Source organism: Strix uralensis, chromosome 6 (assembly GCF_047716275.1).
Source record: "Strix uralensis isolate ZFMK-TIS-50842 chromosome 6, bStrUra1, whole genome shotgun sequence".
Taxonomy (NCBI): domain Eukaryota; kingdom Metazoa; phylum Chordata; class Aves; order Strigiformes; family Strigidae; genus Strix; species Strix uralensis.
In genome coordinates, this window is record NC_133977.1 from 28923823 (window position 1) to 28947172 (window position 23350).

The 23350-nt window shown below is 50.5% G+C and overlaps 1 protein-coding gene across 2 annotated transcripts in view; it reads right to left on the reverse strand.

Moving 5' to 3' along the window:
• Window positions 1-23013, reverse strand: part of IGFBP2 (insulin like growth factor binding protein 2) — an 82506-nt gene extending 59493 nt beyond the window's left edge. The window contains exons 1-2 of one of the 2 annotated variants that reach the window (XM_074873504.1): window positions 22806-23013; window positions 21132-21270 (exon numbers count right to left, since the gene is read on the reverse strand). In XM_074873504.1, the coding sequence (XP_074729605.1) occupies window positions 21132-21147 (16 nt within the window). In that variant the 5' untranslated portion in view covers window positions 21148-21270; window positions 22806-23013. Of the gene's footprint in view, window positions 1-4171; window positions 4575-21131; window positions 21271-22805 lie in introns of those variants that run through there. The other variant, XM_074873503.1, reaches the window with a different exon arrangement.
• Window positions 23014-23350: the final 337 nt, after the last annotated feature.

Below are 23350 nucleotides of genomic sequence, written 5' to 3' on the forward strand. Positions count from 1 at the left end.
AAGTGGAGTCCCTGACCAGGTGAATGAGGCAACCCCAGCCCTGCAAGCTCAAGTTTGCCTGGGGCCGCATTCTTTGCACAGCTCTCTTTCCATTTGGAAAGGTTACTTTGCACTGGCATAGACTAAAAAAAACACATTTGTTTTAATAAAGAAGTGAGATTCCAAAGCACAACTCAATAGCCAGCAGTGGGTTCTGAGGCAGATCCCACTGAATTAGTACAAATATCCCAACAACAAAATAAAATAATACTACAAACCCAACTGAACTGCACTAGCAAAAGGAAGAAAAATTCCCTTAACTGGTCAGCTTTGGACAGTGGCTCAGGAACTTTTTTGCAGAGTGGAACAAATTTTATTCCTAGGACCTTGTCTCCCTTAGGAGAAAACAGATGCCCTTCAGCTATTCTCATAACTTGGGCAAGACAATTTAGGACATTTGCAGACATCGCTAAGATCTGCCCTCCTCCACCTCCTAGCCCAAGGTCCCACCTTGGAGCAGCACTGTCACCCTGCTGTACCTTGAGCCATTTCAGGTCACTGATCTGACAGAAAACGATTGACTTGTTTCCTGGGGCTGGCTTTCTGCAGGATTAACTCCTGAACCAGCCTGCTCTGACACAAGGTGAGAGCTAAACCCAGCAGAAGGCAGGCAGAAGGATATTGCAGCTGAGAGCTGGACAGGACCACACAAGCACTTGATTCCAGTTCATGATGACCAAAGCAGAAGGCAGCATCCCCACCCTCCAGCTGAGATTGGAGAGGTTGAGAGACCTCAACGGTACCTGAAACGCCTCTCAAAGCACATTGTGTCTCCAGGACCCATCTGGTCCTCGACCACCCTAGACTTGCTTGAAGAGAAGATGGCTATCAGGGACTGGGACATTATCTGCCAGGACACAGACAGCCCTCACTCTGCTCCCCGTGTCCTGGTGGACCTCAGGTACATTGATTAGTCCACCTGCAAAACAGCGTGCTGATCTCGCTGAGGTGCTGAAAGAATAAACACGCTCGAGACTGGCATGAACTCTGCGAGCTTCGCACGCACAGTAACAACCCTCTGTCCCCAGTGCAGGCGGTTCCAGTCAGCAGTACATAAAGTTTGTTACGCGATGACCTGAAATAAACTGTAAAAGAGTGTGGTGCAGTGGCATCGAAACTATTTCAGAGGCCCTGATCCCTGGAGGTGCTGAGCCTCTGTCTCGCTCCCTCCACTGGTGGGAGTTCGTGCACTCGCCTCCCCGGGGGGTAGAAGTTCTCAGCCTGATTTCCACAGACGGCTGCTATTCTGTTCCAACATTCCCAACATCTTCAAAATACCCAAAACCTCTTGTGCAATGAGCAACATCCCCTGCTTCCTAGCTACATGGTGGTTTATGTTACTTTCCGCCTACAACCATTTCAGGATTGGCTTTACAGACCTAAGTGGAAGACTAAACAATGCTGGAGCCACAGCAGGAGAATTTGCAGAGTTTTATTCCTTGTTTCATTTGGGCAATCCTTCTGCCTCTCATCAGGGACAAAAAAACTTGCCAACCTCTTAATTTAGGAATAGCACAAGCTCTGCATTCCAGTCCTGAATCAGTCAAAGGAGCCTTTTAAAGCTGGAAAGGGGGAAAAGGGCAAATACCTTTAAGCACATTAAAAAAAAAAAAAAAAAAAAGCTTCAACACCTGCCTTTTGCAGGCAAAAACCTGCTTTCGGGGCACTCTTGAAACTAGCTTGACATCAGCATTTGAAAGCGAATTCCAATCCTGCTCTTTCGGGTGCCAGACTGCTTTCCCTGTCACTGCTTTAAACGAAAAGCAAACTCTCCCTCATATATGTTTTGCAGGCATGCTGCAGATGGAAGCGATGCTGTGAGTCTGAACAGAAGAGTACCAAGTGAAGCTGGCAGATTTGGGTTTTGGTTTTGTTGTGGGTTTGGTTGTTTTGGTGTTTTTGTTTTTTGGTTTTTTTTCTAATGGCTACAACAACCTGTTAAAATTTTGTATTCTGAAAAGAGCAAACCCTTTTCTGGATTTCCAAGCTCCTCTGCCAAGACATGCTTGACTGTGAATATTCCAGCTGCATGTTTCACATCATGCTGGTTAAGGATGTGCCAGTATTTTTATTATTCACCCCCTATGGACATTACAGAGCACCACATACATTAAAATGTTCTTAAACTGTGCTATTTATGTGTGTGTGTATTACACACAGAGATACGGTCAAATAAATCACATCCATCGTAAAGGACTAAAGATAATAAAATCAAGCAAAATACCCAGTGAAGTAACATAATTCTGAAATAAAGTCCATACAAGCAAAAAAAGCAGCATTAACTTAGAAAATCACCTCTCAACCCATCACGGCAATGCTGTCTGCACATCCCCCTCCCGCCAACTTCTTGTAAAAGCATAAGCGTGGAAGTCAGCGCCAGATTCCTTAAATCTAAATGCCCTTGGCTTCTTCTGGAGAGTGTAAAATTCACTCCCTTGACACTCATATTCCGTAGTCAAGCAAGACTTCACATCAACGTGTTCTCCAGACTCCCAGCTCTCCCACAGCCCTTCGCAGCTGGGCAAAGGAGAAGGGACAAGAGTGGGGACAGGAGTGGGGACCCGCAGCGGTCACAGTCTGGGTACATGGAAGCAGCGGCTTGCAACGTGCAGTTTTCCCTGCTGCTGGTTTTTCTCCACTCCCCTCTCTCCATCTCTGCCCCTCGAGTGGAGCAGCGTGCTCAGGCACTCGGAGCAGCGTGCACAGGTACCCAGCTGTGCTCCCGTCGTCCCGAGGAGCGAAGCTCAGAGGTACAGCCCGGTCCAGAGCCTTTTTAAACAAAGCCTCAACAAGAGGGAAGGGAGGTAATTCAAAGTCGTGCTGCTGAACTAGTTATGCGAACAGGGTCAGAGCCCCAGTCCTAGCCAGGGGAGCAAAACCAGCAAGGAGGCAGAAATCAAGGAGGGGTGATTTCAAAGGAGCAAGTGCTGGGTTTCACTCCCAGACCTGATTCGGCAATTTTCAACACCCCACGGAAAGGGAAGGAGCTTGCGGCCGATCGCAAGGGAGAGGAGGCATTAATAAAAGCAAGCTCTGCTGTACGGGCATCCCCAGGAGCGCTCCCTCCCACAGCAATTGCAGCAACAGGTCAGGAGCCTGCTGGCGTCCCCGTCCTTCTGGCTGTGCCCTCGGGGAACGCTCCTCTTCCCCCGGCACCCAGTGCCTGGACCAGGGGGGCCAGAGGGGGGCAGGACCCCCACGGGAGCCAGCAGCGGCCACCCCGGCTCCAAGGTGGGCTCTGCTGGGAAGGCAGCCATAGGGAACGGGCTCCCCGCAGCCACCCCCTTCCCACCAGGCAGCACATGGTCCTCCCACACGGCCTCTCCCCGTATCTTTGGGGCATCTGTCACCCTCCAGGGTGATTTTACTCCCCCACCAAACCCAAATCTGAACCCCCACCTCCCTCCATTCCCCGAAGGACTCCCCTTCCCCTCAGCTGCATCTCCCCAAACTTCACCTTTATCTGCCCCCATGGATTTTCTTCTCTAGAAGATGCCAAACCCCACTCTGCCCCTCGGGGCAGTCCCTGCATTCCCCTTCGTTACAGCCCACCCCGGGGTTCCTGCTCCGTGCCGAGGAAACCTCTCCAACCCCCAGGGTAGCTGCACCCCCAAATACCCCATTTTCCCCACACCCCTAGGGATGCACTCACGCTCCTTCCCCGCCTCCAGCGCCCCTCTCATCCCTGCCCCTTCGTCCCTCCCTGGACTCTCTCCTCTCCCGCTGGGACCCCCCTTTCCTGCCCTCCCGAGGGGTTCCTCTGCCCCGGGAGGACCCCCTTCAGGCCACCCTTTAGGATCCCTTCGTCCCCTGGACGTGCCGGCTCCCCTCTCGGTCCCGGGTGCCCGGTGCGTGGTGCCCGGTGCGCAGCGCACAATGCCCTGTCCCCGGTGTCCGGTCCCATCCCCAGGCGGGCTGCGCGGTGCCCGGTGCGCAGCGCCCAATGCCCGGTGCCCAGTCCCTATCCCCGGGCGGGGTGCGCGGTCCCCGTGCGCAGCGCCCGGTGCCCGGTGCCATCCCCAGGCGGGCTGCGCGGTGCCCGGTCCCCAGCACGCCGCGCAGGGCGCTCCGTGCCCCGTCCGCGGTACCCGCCGCCCCCGGCGCGGGGTGCGCGGTGCCGGGCGCTGCTCACCTGCGGGGCGCTCGGCGCTGGCGCCGTACTCGGCCGTGTCGCGGCGGCGGGCGCAGGTGCCCTGCCCCTGCACCAGGGCTTGGAGGGGCAGCTCGGCGCCGGGGTCGGGGTAGCAGCGCAAGCCGGCGGCGCAGCGCGGCGTGTAGACGCCGCACGGCTCGGCCTCCAGGCGGGCGCACACCGGGCAGCAGCCGCAGCCCGGCTCCCGCACCAGCTCGGGGCAGGGCGGGCGGGCGGCCGGGGGGCAGGCGGCCAGGCGCTCCGCCGTGCAGGGCGGGCAGCGGAACAGCACCTCGGGCAGCGCCGGCCCCGCCAGCGCCAGCGCCGCCGCCGCCGCCGCCACCAGCAGCCGCGGCCAGGCGGCCCGCGCCGCGCCGCCGCGACCGACCCCGCCGAGCGCCATGGCGGGACTGACGGGCGGCGGGGCCGGCAGGTGGACGCGCCGCTCGGCCCCCCGGCGGCGCGGCACGGCGCGGCGCGGAGAGGAGCGGAGCCGAGCGGAGCCGAGCGGCGCGGCACGGCACGGCACGGCACGGCGCGGCGCGGCGCGGCACAGCGCGGAGCGGCGCGGAGCGGCGCGGAGCGGGGCCGGGCGCGCCGCGGCGCCGCCGGGTCCTAGAGCCGCCCCCGCGCCCGCCCGCCCCGCGGGGGTCGGGGCTGCCCCGGAGGGGAGAGAGGAGGGGAGGCTACCCCAAGAGGGCGTCGGGGGATGCCGCGCAGGAGGTGCGGGGTGCCCCAAAGGGGAAATGGCGGAGGGCTGGCCAACACGGGGAGAGGGCCTGCGGCAGCGGGAGTCCGGGGCTGCCCCCACGGGGGATGGGGATCGGCCTCGCAAGCGGGTTGGGGTCTGCCCCGGTGGGTAGAGCGGGGCCAAACCCGGAGGGAATCGAGTCCTGCCCCACGGCGGGGGTTGGGGCCTGCCCCGCAGAGACACCTTGTACAGGGAGGGATGGAGATGCTGCCCCACGAGAGGGTGGGGGTCTTGCCCCACAGGGACACTCGGTGCTGGCGGGGGGGAACCGGGTGATCTCCACACCCCCAGAGAGAGCCGAGAGGGGGGCTGGGGGGAGGTGGGGCCTCACTCTCACCCTGTTGCCCCAGAATTGCCAGGGCCAGGCATGAGTAGACATGTTTTGGGCCAGGTCCCACCGTGGGGATGGGGGGGCAAAACCTGGACTCAGGGACAGTCCCACCACCCAGCCCCCCACCCAACGCTGGGCCTGGGAGCCACCCTGCCTCCATGGGAGCAGGACCCTGAGGTCGCGTGAGCCCCCATGGAGAGGCAGGGCCCCATGCCCATGGCGCTGCCCGCATCTCCAGACCAGCTGCCCACAAGTCATTTACACCCCCAGACCAAAGCAGCAGGCTCAGCACTTCCCCTGCGGCACTGCCCTGCGAGGGTGCCCGAAAGCCGGGGTACAGGCCAGGGTGCAGAGGCAGAGCTCTCTGGGCTTTGGGGTTTTGGTGTGAAATACCCATTTCAAACCCTGTCACGCTCCTATCCCTGCTGCCCGACCGTCGCAGGCTATGCAAAGGATTTTAAGTGCAAGGGGTATTACGTGGAGGTGACTTTTTTTCACTAATAAAAAATAATAACAACAAAGCCGAGGGAATGCAACTGAGCTAATGAAGCTGGAAAATTCAGTTAATATCATCGTGGGATTGTATGGTTAAAGTCAGGCAGTGAGACAGCCTGAGTTCCCTCAGCCATGGGAATGTCAGCTTTGGGACACTTAACATTTGCTTCTGTAGTTTTCTGGTGGTTTGGGTTTGTTTTTTTCAAATTAAGAAAAATGCAAAATGCTGCTGTTGATGACTCGTGTGGCACAACTTTCAGCACAGGATTACTCATGGCCCTGGAGTTATACAACAACATGTTTGTTTGTGGGATCAACAAGCACAGGGTGGGACGATGGTCTGCGGCATTCAGCACGCTCCATGAAATCCCCGTGATAACATCCTGGGACCAAGCACGCGGTCCCATCCCAGTCCCTGGGTCTTCCCAAGCAATTGCTCGGGTTTTACAAGAGTTTCACCAAGCATGGTCCCTTTCTTTGGCTGCCCATCACACTGCAGATAACTTGATGTGGAAGAGCTGCCCATTTGCTTTACTTTTTAAAAAGTACCAGTGCTTGTTTGCACCTTGCTTAAGCTGAACCGTGATTTTAACCATCCCCGTTTCACTTCTGGAGAAATCCAGTTAGTTTTGGGGTCCCTGTAGCAGCAAGCACTCATTGCTGCTTGCAGCAGTCATTGCTCTGAGTGTAGTGGACTCCGAAACTCCAAGCCAACAAAAATGTTCCCCTGAAATTAGAAGCAAAGAACAAAAATATTTTTATTCCACTTCACGTTACAAAATCCTTTTTTGTATTACAGAACCCAAATTTTAGCCCAAGTGACTCAAGGAAGTCTCTTCAAGAAGACAAAAAAAAAAAATATATGTAGAAAAAAACCCAGCACAGACTTTGCATTCGTTACTCCCACAAATCTCAAAGTGGGAAAACGGGATGCACAGCCCTGCACACAAGCAGCCCCTCAAAAGCCTTCCTTTAAAACAGATTTGCCAGCAGATGTTCAATAGAAAATGGAGCGAATTATTTTCACCGCACACTCACGACTTCTTGGGGATGGGGGGGAAGGAGGCTCTCGGTACCTTTTTTATGATCTGCCGTTGACTTCACTAATGACTCACATTTGGTTCCAATGAGATATTTTCATATGACTAATGAATCTATATTTGGAGGTGTAAGAGGGTTTGGCTAATTATCTGTTGCAGTCAGTTAAATATTCCAAGTATTCAAAATAGGTTTTCTTCCAGTGGCAAATGTTATGCCCCCACGGTCTGTCTTGTCCCGGTGCATTAAAAGCAGCCCAGCACTTTTGACTCGTACCAAGCTGACATCTGGGTTTCTGCATGTGTAAGCACAAGAGATGGCCTGAACTTAATTATACAGCGATCCAATCCTGCATTTTTTAGGTGGCCAATAGGTCATTCCCCAAGGGACGATTTAAACCCGATTTTTCAACACGCACTTGATGCTTGCAGCGGCCCGTTTTGCTGGGGGCATTTACTGGGGTGCCATTAATAACTCCTGGCAGGGGCAAATTCCTTATGAGCACCGGTGTGTAGGCTGCTTGTGCACAAATCATTTTTCCACAGGGAGGGCTCAAAATCTGATGAGAGAAGGGAGAGAGGAGGGGGAGGGAAGGGGCTCCATCAGCTCAACTGCCTGAATTGCAGGAGGACATAAAACATAATGATCCTGGAGGGAAAGAAACCGTACGCAGCTCAGATGTGGGAACGAGCCAGGATTTCCTGTTCATATGCCTCTTTAGTAGGTGCTCGGGCTGTTCTCCTTCTTTTATCGCCGTCATTTTCTTTGTCTGCCACCGAAGCAATAACGCCGGTGCAGATACAATAGATCAGATGTTCCCCCTGCCCCTGCTGCTGCAGCCCTCAGCCGGGAGACCTCTCTGTGCAGCTCTCCAACTTGAGCAGAACAATAAAGAAGATTTTACAGCTGTTGTGGGGATGGGGGGAGGCGGGGAGGCAGAGGGAAAACAGCTTGAGTGCCCGTGGCCAGCTATAATTTCTCCAGTGGGTCTTTGCTGACAGTTTTAGGATTAACAAGTGAGCTCTGTTCACAGGCATTTACCCCTCTGGATAAGCTGGCCTGTTTGTTCTCAAGGGTTTATTTTACCCTACAAAATATGGCATTGCCAAACAGATGTAGGCTTGTTCCTAGAAAGGCAAGTTATAGCTGAAGCTGCATCTCACAGAGGCTTTAGCCCTTGGAATTGTTTGGAAATGCTACAGTATTCCTCTGACCCTTTTCAGGGCAGTTTTTTCCCACAGACGTGCTGGTCGATTCTTTTATGGCTCTGTCCTTTGTCAAGGATGAATTAGGAAAAATAAACTTGCAAACAAAAAGTGGAGGCCCAGCACGGAGATCCTCTTGCTCCCAATGATTAAGAAGTGTTTTACAGCTTGGAGCGGGGGAAGGGGGGAAGAGAAAACAATATGTTCTCCTGCATTTTCCTTTCCCTCATTTTTAGCATGGTGGGTAATGGGGGAGGAGGGGGAAGAAATTAAAAAAAAGAAAAAAGAGGAAAAAATAATAAACCAGTCTTATTATTTTTAAAGGCCCCCTTTTCATAGACTGGCACAAAGTGCTTTATGGTGAGTGCTGGAGAAAGTCTCCTGTGTCCCAGAGCTGCCATGGCGAGGGGCAGGTGATGAGGAAGGGAAGACTGCGAGGAGGAAGGCTGAGGATGCATGCTGGGTCAAATGTGAGTGTTTGGTGGCCAACATCTTGCTTTCCGCCTGGAGATTTGGCAAAGTTTGGCCATGAGTAAAAGTTTGCTGAGGGGCTGGGACCTGGGAATTTCCACCGATGAAGCGCATCAGGGGCAGGACAGCGAGGAGGTGGCAGGGGTGCGTGCCCAAGGTCAGGGCTAGTTGGTAGTGGGGGCAGAAAGAGCTCTGCCCCGATCCCTGTCCTCTGCAGGGGGGACCTCATCTCCCTCTCAAAAGGAACAAAATAACCTTAAAATCCAATTATGGAGATGCCAAGTCTCATCACAAGACATGTGTGCATTCATGGTCTCAGGTGATGCCCTGCCTTTGCCAGCCAGCATGTTTTTCCCCTCAGCAGCAGGTCAAGCATGCTGCTGAAGTTTTGGAGGCCAGATCCCCACCTCACCCACAAGCCCAGCTCCCTTTCCCTACAGTGGCATTTGGAACATGGCTCCCTCTCCCCCCCTACACGCTCCCTAGGACCATAGGTGCCTGACGCTCCAGCCCCACCCCGCTTCGTCCCTGGCCACAGGAGCAGTGAGGGTGGCACTAACCTGCCTCCAGACACCCCAGTTCAGCAGCTTCGCCCACCAAATTGGGGTGGTGGGAGTGTGCTGAGCAGGGCACTGCATGGACAGGGGAGGCAGTGTGAGTCCCACTTGATCCAGCCTGCCCACAGTGCTAGCTGCTCCCCAAGGCAATCTCACTGAAAATGGCAAGCTTTCAAGGTAATAAAAGAATGGCCCATAAATATGTTACCAGCATCACCTCTTCTTCCTTCCCAGGGTTAGATGCCTAGAGGTTTGCTGCAAACCTTACGGGCGCTGCCAGAGCACGTGGGAGAGAGCAAAGGTTCAAGTGTGGCAAAACCAGATTTTGCCCACCCGCCAGGCTCGGTCAGCTGAAGTGGTTGAACATGAAAGTGGGAATGGTTCTCATCTGAAATGAAGCTGATGTTTTCTCACTTGGAGGAATGAGCAGGCGAGGAGCACTCCCCCTGCTCTGCACTAGACAGGGACAGAACTGCACCATCTGGGTTGCCACGCATCTCCCCAGCACACCCTCTGCCTGTCCCTGCTCTCCAGCCTTCGCTCCTGGTGGTGACTCGATTTTGTTTGCCCTGGGGTTACACCTCAGCCTCTTGTCCTTCCGTCCCCCAAAACTCATCTAGCATGTTTCATGCTTCACTCAGCACTTTCCCTCTGAAGCTTGGTTGGCTCCTGTGTGAGGAGTGCAGGTACCCCGCAAGCTCCTGCAGCTCTGATCCACACCCTGAGCTCTGCTGCTCCAGACTTCGCTCTCAGAGGTAGGTCTGAATCTCCCTGATGCCCCAGGCCCCACTCTCCAGCCTCAAATTGTTTTCCCCAGGTGCATCAGCCTGGCCAGAGTTCAAATGTCAGCAGAAGGGTCAATTACAGGCCACTTTCTTTACATTTACCCTATCTGAGATGTTTTTAGAGCAGCCCTAAATGCATTATCTATGACCCTGATCCAGTAATTACAAATGCTTTGGAGTGGTCCAGGCTAGTTTGTTTAGGTTTCTCCAGAACTGATTAGAGATTAGTAGAGCTAAAACCACCCATTAGCTGGAAGGCATAAAGCAGTGGTGGTTTCCAGGCTCAGGGACCAGGTGCTTCGTAACTGCCTGTCTCCCAGGCACCACCTCTCTTCAGCAAGGGTGCAGGGGAGGGAGGCAGAGTGCCGTGACTTTGTCTGGTCTACAGTTGCCATACATAGCAGAGGCTTGTAGATGCTATACATAGCAGAGTCTTGTGGATTTGGACACCCTGGTAGCCAAACTCCTTGCTCATCCCTAAGCATCCCTCGAAGATGCTTTCATTAGTCTCAGGTGTACAAAGCAGTTTGAAATCAAGCAGCTGACCAGGAGGAGGTGATGCAAAAAGGGTTAAATATTGACCTAGGATGGTCAGGCACAGTGACTCAGCTTATAGGGATGATAAAACAAGAGGAGAGAGGATTTGTGTGGAGATTGTCCTTGACTTCAGCAGGTACCAGGGTTAATTGCTGTTGGAAAAGGACCTGGTGAGGATGAAGGAGATGTAGCTGAGGGAGGGGAAGGAAGAGCCTTTATCTCAGTCCAAGGTAGCAGTACATCTTTGCAGAGATTTTCCTACTTTAAACAAATCTCTGTTTGGAGTGGGACTTGGGTGGCTAAAGGACCTGGTACTACCCATAGCTTCTCTATTACAGTTTCCCAGTTCCAGTCCTGCGGGTATCAGCAGAAGGTGACCTCTTTGCAAAGACTCTAAAACTTCAGCACCTTTTCAGACATCACAAAATCCCAGCCCTAGCCTATAGGGAACAGGGATTATTAGTCTCTGGGTTTGGTGGGCAACAGCCCTATCTTCTTACCTGAGGACCCACTCCTCTGGCCTCAGAGACCTTCCTGCTCCAGGCTACTCAACCCTCATTTCCCTTCAGTGGTAGGAGTGCTCCCACAAACTCATGGGCCTGGGCGTAAGACCTGCCTCATTGCTTACACCTACTGAGTCTTCCAATGTGCTCCTTGGTTTCCATGGGGATTTAGATCCTCAGATAAAAGTTAGATTCAAAATCCCTTTGTTTCAGTGAGTCCAGATGCTAGAGGATCCAGCTCCTTGGAGAGGGCTGGAACAGCCTCGCAGCCCCATGACACAGTGGGAATAGGAAACAGGCAGGATCCCCCTGACAAATATAAGAACCCAAAGATCCCTTTGACATTTACATTGACCAGCTTTCCCTCGGTGTCTGGTACCCCTTGAGCAGGGCAGCGGGATGAAAGCATTTCAAATGCTTAAGAATTTTATTAGCAGCATCAGCCAACATTTCCACTTGTTTTGTATTTGCTGTTGGAAAAGCAATAACAGCTTTGGAGAACCTACTCAGGAGAGAAAACAACTCTTTCCTAGGCACCATGCTGGGATACTGCTTTGAGTAACAACATTGCATGCAGGAATGGAAAGGGGCTGCAGCCCCAGTAGGAGCAGGGATTGCTTACACGAGCCCACGGAAAGTGCTTGAATGGAACAGGATGAAGGAAAGGAAAGTGTGGGGTGACTACATATCAAGAAAAGACTCCAGCTGCTGGTCTCTAGCTGCCTATGTCAAAGCTTCCTCAGGGAAGTAACTTTATTCATCTCCTGGGACAAATAAAACGAGTACTGGAAAAAATACAGGGAACAGTCCTGTGTTGACTGGGGACAAGACAGACCATTCAGATCTTAACCCGGAGCACAGATCTCTCCTAGGGCAAGAGGAGTATTTGAAGGTGCACTGATATTTACCTCTAACACAAAGGAAACCCCAGGCCCCTGCAGTCTCCTGGCTGTTAAGGAACAGGAGCTGCTCCAGAACTAGGGAGCACACAGGGCTGTGCTGCCTTTGACACCCTACTAAAACAGGAATTTCTCCCGTCCTGTTTCCCTGGTCCCATGTCTGCACCTCTCTTGGGTCTGACTCATTTCTGGAGATGTGGCCAAGGCAGAGGGAGACAGAGCCAAGAGCTATGGGGACAGAGCATCTTGCAGAAAGAGGTCCTCATCCCACAGCTCCCCTGGCCTCAGACAAGCTCTGTCCCACCTCTGTCTCTGCTCAGTAGTAAAGGCAGAGACCACTTGTGAGCATCTTGGGGCAACACCAACTCTGCCTTTCTACCTCCAGGCAAAACCCCTTGCCCTCCTCAGCAACAGCACAGGAGAAAGATTGAGGAAGCAACCCTGTATAAAAGTGTCATTTTCGACTAGCAGCTACAGATAAACATCTCTGGTGAGCATCACAGCCCTTTGGTCGATAATGGTACTTAACCAAGAAGCCAGCAGAAAAACACCTCAACTCAGAATATTTAATCGTATGCTTTAAAGCATGCTACCTGTCAAGGCAGGTGTGGGAAGGGGTGATCTGTATCATCTCATTCTAGGGTAACGCGATGAGCCCTCCTGCACAGTTGCAGTCCTGCTGGGACAGCCAGGCAGCCTGGCGGGTGGGTTTCCCCTTCCAGGACACTCCCACAGCAGCGAGTCTTTCCATTTCTTCAGTAAGTTTATATGTACCAGCCTGTGAACACAAGCAGTGACATGCAGCCCACAAGCAAGACCTCTTCCATGACCTTCTGCCCAAGCATCACTGCTCAGTTTTGGCTTGCCCCTCTGGAACTTCACTGATTCCTGTTACACAGAAGAAGCTGGACTAACAAGCTCTCCCCTTCCTTGCTGACATGGACACCCTGCCAAAGAAAATGCATGACAAAAGTAACAAGAATGGGCCACTACTGCCCAAGGCTGTATATTTTTTCCACCTGAAGAAAAGGTCTGCCAGTGATCCCACAAAACAGTACCTCCTGGAGCACCCCACCACGAGCAAACAGATGTCATGCAAAGCAGAGGGTTTGGCTAGAGACCTCCAGAGGTCCCCTTCAGAGCTGGAAAAGGTTGCTTAGGGTCTTTGCCAGTCCAGTTTTGAGTATCTCTGGGGATGGTGATCCCACAGCCTCTCTGGGCTAAACCGGTCTCCCTGTGAACTTATTTTCTTTTCATTAAGACAGAACATCCCTCACAGCAACTTGTCCCTGCTGCTTCTTGTCCTTTCGTGGTGCCCCTCTGAGAAGAGACCTGCTCCATCCTCTCTGAATCCTCCCTTTGGAGAGTCAAATACAGCAATTAGCTCTCGCCCTCTCTTCTCCAGGTTGAACAAACCCAGCCCACAGCCTCTCCTCATCACTTGCTATCACATGCTAGTTATTAACCAGACCTTTTATTAAAGATTCTGGTGTCTCATTCAGCGGTAGAGTATGATTTTAGTTTTATAGCTCTGTATCTATTTCCAAGAATATTTTACTGGCCTGATGTACAAAGCTACTTAAACTTTAAAATGAAGTCATCTCTGCTGCAGAATACAGCTTGCTAATTAACCCTTCACAAAAACACTGCAGCTGAGATCTCAGAGCATGAGTACCAGCGTAGCCTAAAGAAAGGGCAGAGGGCTTTTAGGAAGATAACAGGAGGGATCCAGATCACAGGTTTGCCTGGACATCAGAGCTGCGTGAGCCAAGCTCTATCACATTGCTTTGAAAGCAAGCGGACATTAAAGCTGAGGACGCTCCCACTCAAATAAACTAAATTTGGATTTTAAGCACAGTCCCACTCTGCAAAGCAGCTCTATAAAAATGTCATTGCAGGACTTCCTGTTTATTGTCTCTCGCAGGCTCCAGATGAAACCCATCCCACCAGAGAGCTGTTTTCTAACAAGCCTTCTGCAAACACAGGTTCCTCTCCCTCATCCACCAGCTCTAAAACAGAGGGTCCAAATCTACCTCCCCAAACCCTATGCAACACCCTGGCTTTTGGGATAGCCACCAAGCCAGAACCTGCTAATCCATGTCTTGCTGCATGCTGGATCCATCCTTCTCCTCCAGCATCCACCTCTCCCATGGGCCACTCTGTCCTGGTGGGTGCTGCTGGTGTGGCAACAGGGGGTATGGGGAGCAGTCAGGAGAAAACACAGCTCTTTTCTTAGACAATAAAATAGTTACTCACTTTTTTACCTAAAAAACAGCTGTGACCTGGAATAAAGCCTACTTACCTTCATTGCTAGGATTTTTCAGGGAGCCTAACAAAACCAGGAGCCTGTGTACTACAGGCATCCAAAGGCAAATGAGTACAAGGTTTCCTACAGCATTTTTAACTCTCCAAGCCTGCAGCAAGTACAGCCCAGTTCTGACCCTTTAAAGGAAGCAAATGCACAACTGGTGCTGTTTTTCTGCAGTGTCTTTTGAGAGTTGAACCACACTTTAAATCACTTTGATGATGTACACACACTTATTTGTCCTGAGAACAAAGAGAGAGCGTCCCCCCCCGCAAAAAAAAGACAGGAATATCTGTTTCACTTCAAGCTTGGGGTTTTGGTTTTTTTTTTTTTTAATTTGCTGGTTAAATCCTAAATCTTAAACTGCAGCCAGGTCTAAGGGTGAACAGTGCACATCCCCAGAAAGAACAGGACTTGATTAGGAAACTTCTGTCCTGCAGCATTTGGGACACCATACCTGCCAGCTGGAACAGTAACAGGTAACAACATGAACGTATGGATGCACCATAGTTGTAAAGGAGCAGCAGGCACAATTTGAGCAACGTTTTGCACAGCTTGGGCAAAACTGCTCCTTGCTCATAGCAGGCAGGCTGGGGAAACAGCAGCTCTTCCAGAGAATCAGCTTTCAAGATCCCAGGGCTTGCGCTCCAAAGTGGACCAAAAAAAAGGAGGAAGATGTCTTCCAAAACAGCAGGAAACAGACACAGGAAACAAAAACCATACAAAACATACTTCTTGTATCAAACCACATTAGTAAGGCTGCAAAATAGCTAGATGCCGTGAATATAAGATGATGCCAGTACCAATCAGGACACCAACGTAGCAAAGAATAAAATACGGTGTTAGTGGCCCGGAAAAATGGCAAGATCAGCGGGGGAGCAAGGGGGAAAAAAGGAGCTGGATAATGCGATCTTGTCTACTGAGAGCCCAAAACAATCCCAAAGGATCTTTCCTGAGGAATTTGCTGGGTTTGCTGCTCCGGGCCTGATGTGAGCAGCGCAGGGGGGATTGCGGGGCCAGGACCGCTCTCAGCTCGCTTGCCCTCTGCCGGCTGCCAGGAGCTCGGCGAGCCCGGCCCGGTACCCGGAGCACCGGGGTTAAACCAGCTCTTTTACAGTCCAGTCCTGCGTTCCTGAGGGGCTGTCTGCTCTGGGAACTGCAAGGGGAGGGGCAGGGAAGAGTTGAACACAAGGTATGGCAGAGCTAGAAACTGCCGTGGATACAGAAAGTGATGGAGGGCGAGTTAAATAAAGAAGAAACATCTTCCTCTTGCCACTTGTAGCTCTCAGAATTGTCCAATGTCTCAATGAAACAAGCTTTTTCTAGCTCAGGGTCTCAAGATTTGCTTGTCTGTCTTCCTGAAGGAGATTAACACTGCTTTCTAGTGCTGCATTAACATGCCTAGAAGAGCAAGAGGTGGATGTCAGGGGGGTACTGTCATCCTTCGGTCCAAGAAGGACTGCCCTGCCCCACGGAGAGCAGATGGGGGCATGGCTGGCACTATGAGAAGACATCCAGCTTTCAGACTCCTCCAGCCACTTTGCCACTGCAGAAAAAAACCCCAACCCAATGTCTTGTGTGGGTAAGCCCAACCCAGAAGAGCATAAGCATAAAAGATGTCCTAGGAAATAGCTTCTGCATCTCTTAATTTCATGGGACAGGTCAGGGCAGGGAGCTGCATGGCAGCCAGCCAGGATTCCTGTATATACACACCACCAGCAGCCCGCACATGAGCTCCCACGAGGTTTAAATCATGGTCTGTGGGAAAAAGTCAGCTTCTCTAGACAAACTATTCACATCAAAAAAATCAACAGTAGTGATAAGCACCTGGGGGAGGTTTGATAGCAAGCTCTGCATGATCCACATGGTGCCGTGATATCCATTCTTTCACCTGCATTCTCCCAGACAGATGGGGTCTTTCTCAGAACACCTCACAGATCCCCCACTGCTGGGAATTCACTGGAAAACCCACCGTGGTGTGGCAGAGATGGGACCCAAAAATGTGGCTTCCTATACCCAACACTGCTGCTTGCAAAATAACCACAGTTGCCCTCTACAGTTGCTTTTTTCCTGCAAAAGAAGTAGATGCTCCCACTCCAACATCACGGTAACCTCACCGCATGCACATTGCCATTTTGCCAATGAACACAGTCATTAGTCAAAGAAGGGCAAAAGCACAGTGAACAGTATGAAGTGGTCAGTAAACCAGTTCACCACATTGGTCTGAACTGGGAAGAGCTGTGAGAAGTCAGCCTGCCAAATCCTCCACTGGAGTCCTTCCAAATTACCCAAGCCAGCCAGGACAGCACAGCTTAGCTGGGAAGCTGATGGGATGGGGTGTTTGCAGGCAGCTGGACTTCCCCTGTGTCTAGACTTGAGTTGGGAAGTGGGGCGGGAGGGTTGCACTCCATGACTCACCCCAGGCACCTGGCAGCATGGCAGTGGCCTCCACTCTCCCCCACAAAACCCAGCAGTCAGGGTGAAGGAGAGGTTGGGTGCACAGTCCTGAGAAGAACCAGTCTGCAGCTGGGCCTGGGTGCTGAGATGCTCCAGCTGGGGACCAGGCAGTCTGGCTGCAATATCTGTGCCCAGCTCTGAGCACACAGGCAGCCAAACTTGCTCCATCACTGCTTCTGTCCATGCCCTGTTCTATACCTAACTCGTGGAATCACAGGGGACATGACTACTCTACCTGAGTTTGTCCCCAAAATGGGACTCATTTGCTAGCCACATTACTGGCACACGATCACATGCCCCACGTGAGGCCTGGAGCCCTGAAGCCGAGATCCAAAACTTGGTTCATGTGCTCTGGGTGATCAGAGACACTGCTCCAGTCCCAGACAGACACCCAGAGCCTGACCCCTTCAGCAGGTCCTTTGAATATGAGCAGATCAGAGCTCTCGGTATCTGCTTTCAAACCCACTCTTGAACTGGCAGCATGGATATCACAGCTAGCTTGTGGCTGCCACAGCCTAATGTGAGCCCAGAAAGCCTAGCAGGGCTGTACTTCACACTGGGACAATAAAGCCACCGTCCCTAGGGACAGCAATAAACTGTCCCCAGAAAAGAACAATTCTGCTGGTGGATCTGCACTAGGGACTTCAGTGAGCCTAGCTAAAGCCACTCAGAAATCACATCACCCCCACCCCTGACCCGCATAGCTCTGCGGGTAGAAGTCTGTACCATTGCTCTGGCCAGAAACATTAGACATAACAAATGTATTTTTAAAACAAGAGGGAGGAACTTTTTCAGGCCTAGGGGGTAGAAGATGTTGGCTTGAACTGCAGGAGAAAGTTCAAGGTCAAATCCTCCCTCATGCAAACCAGCTCCTCCAGCAATGCTTTGCAACAGTGCCAAGTATCAGCCCCTATTCTAACATCTTCCACACAAGTACCTCTCTGCTTTGGGCACACACATATTTATGAAAAATATCAGGCTGTAAATCAGTTCTGCTCCTAGCTGATAAAGTCCTCAAATCAGTGTCCAAATCACTCCTGAAAACTACATGACAGAAAGATGGGTGATGCTGCCTTTCTCACACCAAGATGTGGGTGCATCGGCCCATGCTTCTGATTCAGGATCCCAGTGGGCTTCACAATTCTTGTTATCACCTCTCTTCCAAGACTGGGACAGACACATGGGCAAGCAGATCATACATCAGTAAAATGGATCACACTTAGAGCACTTCTGACTCTTCACCATGGCTTCATCCCACTGAGAAGCCAACCCGAAAGACCCTTGACCACTCTCAACAGACACCTACCCAAAACCCCTTTCCCAACAGAGATTGCCCAGAGCCTTATTATTTGTAGTCATTTTCCCAGACAATCAAATGGTTACTTTGTGGATCGAGCTCCAGTCAGTTAACAAAAGCAAGAGCTAAAACCAGAATGAAGTCCTATCTTGGGCCTCACTGCCAACAGATGTAATTTTATGAGTTGGTTTTCTTGGGTTTTTAAGTATTTTGCTCTCCTCCTCATTGGAAGAGAGGCAAGTGGTTGACTGTAGAGAAGGAAGTGATGAAGCCCACCCCACCCACAATGTTTTGTTGATCTCACTCATTTCCCCTAGCCTGAGCCACAGCAGATACTGAACAAGTTAGATTTGTAAGACAAAGTTGTCTCTTCAAATATGTTCAGTTCAGCATTTTGGTGAGCAGTATTTCCTGCAATGAAACCTCCTCTTGTAGGTACACTTCCTCCCCTGAAGAAAAGTCCTTATGTGCAACAGATTAATCACTGTCCCCTGAGCATGGTGCTCCTTCATTTCTATTATAGTAAACTATTTTCAGGAAAAATACTGCATCAGGAAATTAACTGCACTAAAGATGCTAAAAAATGTATCTTGTATGGCTCAAAGCAATCAGCATGGCCATTTTTCTGCTCTATCCATTTTCAGTTCCTTGTCACCTTTAAAAACAATTGAGGAAGGTACATAATAGAGATGCTGCAATTTTGTCCTGAGGTCATTACCTGATCTTTAATTCAGCTAAATCCTCAACAGAATATTTTTCATGTGCCTGTCCAAAAGCAGTTCACCATTCAAGAGTTTACCCAGCTACCTGTGATTTCAAAGCACTCTTGTTAACTGCTTGCTTTATAGTGTTCCTCACTGCATAGGTGTCCCATGAACTTCCCAAAGGTTTTGGGGAGGCAGTCACCCTGGGGCGGCACTTGGCAGCCCCTCAGCAGAGCTGAGCAGAGCCCTGCAGCTGGAGGGGGAAGTTCTGGACATGTCACGGGAACACGCCGTCAGTGTGGCAGTGTGCCAGAGTCAACACTCACACTGACCTTCAACTGCAAGCAAGAAAATCCCGTAACAGAGACTGTGCCACAAACATCTGTGCTCTTGCTGGGGCCAGGTGAAATTATTGTAATGGGCTGCAAATTGGCCTCTCTCTGAAACCCATCCAGGGGCAGCAGTTGTGGGGATTGCGCAGTACAGGAGGAGCAGTTGTTGCACTCCCCAATGTGTTCCCGGTCCAGACAGCCCCACTTCTGGGGACTATGTGTTCACCAGCTGGGCTTGCAATGGGTAACCTTCAGGCCTCCCAGATCAGCCAGGGTCACCCCATCTCTAACAAGGTCCTTCACCCCAGGACTCTCTGCTTGGAGCAGATCTGATGGGCTGAGCCACCCTGTCCTCCAGGCTGCCCACAGAGTGGGCCATCAGTGGCTGGCTGGCCCACAGATCCTTCCCTGATAACTCACCTTGCCCTACAGACACAGATCTCCTTTTGCTGGTGCCTGGTCATTAGAGAGCTGCTCCCAATGCCAGGTTCTCCTCTGCTGCCTGGCTGTACGCTGGGACAAGCTGGCTTCATGTCCAAATTTTTCAAATATTTTGCTTTGTGGTTTTTCATGCAGCACTCAAGATATTTTGCAAAAGGCACCTTATAAATTGACTCAATAAATACATATAAAACACTGTGTTTAATCCTTCCTTTCACATTCTTCTTTTCATTATTAAAATGTCCCCAACCTACTGATTCCCTCCCCACCCTGTGTTTAGGCCAGTCCAGTCCAACTTAAAATACTTTTGGCTTCTACAGGAAGACTGGAAAATTACTATTTTATTTCAAGGAAGCTTGTTTTGGACTAAAATCAGGCCTTGTAAATGGTTGAAGCAAAGGATGGCTGTAAGGACTATCACATCAGGTGCACAAAATAATGACAGCATGGTGGTGTTTTCATGCCAAGAGGCCCGATACCGTATGACAAGACCTCCACTCACCAGTCCTTCCTCATTGGGGCATACTGAATAGGAAAAAGTACTTACAAAAGAAGAACAAATTCTCAGGGATAGGGAGGCTAAACGACACCCAGACATGGCTTGAAGAATGTGGGTACAGTGTTGGGGACAGGCAGGACATGCTAACACCAATGGTAGGACTGTCTCCCTTGTATGGGTCTGTCTCCCTTTTAAAGGTGCCTGTCTGCACTGAATGACTCCTAAAAGGGGTTCATCCCCTCCAAAACCAGGTCAGATAGGCACTGGTTTGGAATTAACTTTAGAGGAAGATCCATCAAACCTGCTTTGGTTTCCTCGTCGCCATGGTGTTTGCATCACATCCAGCACCAGGGATGCTCAGCCACCCAACAATTGTCTGCTCCCATCAGCCTCCAGCTGCCACCTTCTCCTTGCAGCCCCGTTCTGCTCAGCAGTGATGGACTGTCTCCAGGCCCTCCATGCATTAAAGAATTAATGGGACGAGCCAACAAGGAGAAGAAGCGAAGGTCAAATTGTGATGGCAGCAGTATAGCCTGCACTGGCCCATGCTCTGTACCTCATATGTTTTCCCCAGTAGCTGAGGGATGGAGAGAGACAGCAAAGTACTAGAAGAGTATTTTGTACATCACTAGCTAATACCTGAGCATTCAGGATTTCCCCTGCCACCAGGTGACAGACCCTCATCTGAAAAAATGAGAATTAAACTTTGCTACCTGCAGCACAGCCACGGGGCACAGTGGGAGACTCATGCCATCCATATGGGCAAGGGGGCACCCTCATCTGACAGCACTCTGGGTGACAAGCTCCAGAGGATAATATCCATGCTCTTTAAAAAGCACAAAGCTCCTAAATAGGGTCTCATCAGCCAAGAAGTTAGAGGAGCTGAGAGACCACACTAGCCCAGATTTTGTTCCTGGAGCCCTAACCCTGTGGTTTAACTTTCTTAAGATTCCTTTAAGGATCACAATGTTCTGGCCAAGAGACCTTTGGGACCTCTTGGGTAAACGTGGGCATTTCTTGTATTCATTACCAGCCTCTGGCTGCATTAATACCTTAGCTATTTCATCACAGGCCTCTCATGCCTGTTAATATGTCTTTTGGACTCATTTCAGCCCGCAAGCCTCTCAGTTCCACAGTTTTGCTGAACAGCTTTGTCCTTTTTCAGAAGGAGCTGAGCACTGTGGTCTGGAGGTTAAAGCCCTGGAGGCCTGTGCATGGGACAGCTGGCCTCCATCCCTGGCTCTCTGCAGCCTGGGCACCCCTTTTACCCTTTCCATCCCTCTGAACCCAATAGAGAAAACCCAACAGCAGCAGGGTGACCTGGCCTGTGGTGTTTGCGGGAGCAGGAATTACCTGTGCATGGGTGCATTCGTGTGCATCTAACATTCTCGCTTCTTCACTGATAACTCAAAACATCATGGCAGCAGTGAGGCCAGGCACAACGCCAGCTCAGCCAGTCACATCCAACACTTGTGAAGCTTTACTGAAAGACCTGAAAGGCAGAGAGATCAGGCTGTTTCTTCTGATAAATGAAGGGATAAACCGAGCTTTTTACACAACTCTAATTATTTAAAGATGGCCACAGGCCCAAATGGAGCTTTGTCTTCAAGGTCTAAAAGGGGAAAGACCTAAGAGTCCTTTTCATGGGATTTTTTTGGATTTTTATTTCTGGAAATAGTTTGACCCAGGAGTCAGGGAGAGCCTGCAAGTAGAGTCAGAGATAGCCAACCCAAACTCATGTGCTCAACAAAAACCAAGCCTTGAGGAGGGGGCATGGCAATGACCTTCAATGTCTTCTGCGGGAGGAAGATGCACAGAGCAGATGAGGACCAGAGTCCAGTTCCTGCTCCATACGCTCCTGGTAGCTTTGCTGCCCATCTCCCAGGACAGACATCCTTGCCCCCTTTTCCTTGGAGGTGCAGAAAAACTGGAGCTCATGTGCAACCTGGGGTTTCTCACCTCTGCAAATGAATCCCACTGGGGCCAAAATCCCAAGGCTTGCATCACAGGAGTTGGCAACAAAATGACTCAGGCTGGCCAGCTTGGACTGGCAAGGTTGTGGCACCATGACCAGTGTGTTTGAGAGGGACCTTCCAGGCAGCTGGCTTTGGTATCACCTAAGCATAGAGGTTTTGTACCTCTCTAAGGCTTTTAACAGTGGTTTAATATACAATTAGCCAAGCTGGTCAGGGAGAATAGTTGTTAAAATGTTGTTGATTTTCCCTGCTATAAAATGTCATTATCCTTGACCTCTTTTTAACATGTTTCTCAGGTTTAGGATGAAGAAACAAAACCTCTGAGGCTTTCAGCAAAGGCCCATAAATTTGTTTTAAAAGAAAATAACCTCAGAGTTGGGGTTATTTGGTCTGTTTCCCATGAAAAATCTAGGAAAAAATCCTCAGAGAGAGATGTGCACTGTTGAAACGCTCAGTTTCACAAAAAGGACTGGTTTTCATTGTAGAAAAACAATTTCTGTAAGAAAATTAGAAGCATGTTTGATGAGATGGTTCATATGGGTTTGGTTCAATAAGAGCTACTGAATCTGGTATTCTTATATTCTTACCCTGTCACATTCTTTCTGAAACTGTCAGTAAAAAAATCTGCATCCTATAACCAGGTAACTAAACAAGATTGACACATCTTTGCTCTTTTCATTATAGACAGGGATTTGTTTTTCTTGAAGGCCTTAATTTGCAGTATTCAACAGCTTAACAATTTCCCCACGCCTTCTGCTCATTAATTGCATCAATGAAAGGAATGCATTTGATTTATATCCATCTACATCAAAAACCATCATGAGTGACACTTTTAATAGGAACAATGAATTCAGCAATAAGAGAAATGTCACAGTGCTTTCCAGGATGACAATAAACTGATAGATCTTGGGAGTTTTTAAAGCAAGGATAAGGTAAATTAATTTGGATTATTCCTCCTGGTGCCAAGTCTAAAGCTGATGCCTTGCCAAATCTGCTATAGAAGTGCAAATTGGTGAGGAAAAGCAATGAAAGATATGAACTTGTCACTTACTTTCCTGTTTCTCCAGACAGGATTTCAAACCACCTTCTCCAAAACAGCTGGTTCCATGGCACACACATCCTACCCAAAGAGAAATCCTTGAAGAAAGTCTTCCACCATGGTCCACCCAAACACCACCTTTCTTCCTCAGATCCCTTCAAGAGAGTAAGTACAGGTCTCTCCTGAGTGTGGCTGTAGATGATGACTTCAAGGACCTTACCTATGGGTAGGAGAGCAAGGAAGAAAGAACTGGAAAGGATGTTGACACTACTGCGGGCCAAATGAAACCTTTCACAAGGCCAGAGATGCAGATAAAGTTACTTATTGCTATCCAAAATGTACAGCACCCCTCCTGCCCCTACATTTAAGGAAAGAACCAGAGGCTGCATTAGGCAATGTCTGGTTCAAAAGAGCTATCTGACCATGCTTTTACCTATCGGCAAGCCCACAAGATCCCCAGATCTGCTTGCTTTTCTTCCCATAAATGTTGTACAGGACTGACCATTGCAAACAGTTCCACACTGGTGGCTCTGGAAACTTCATTCGTTTGTGCCTAG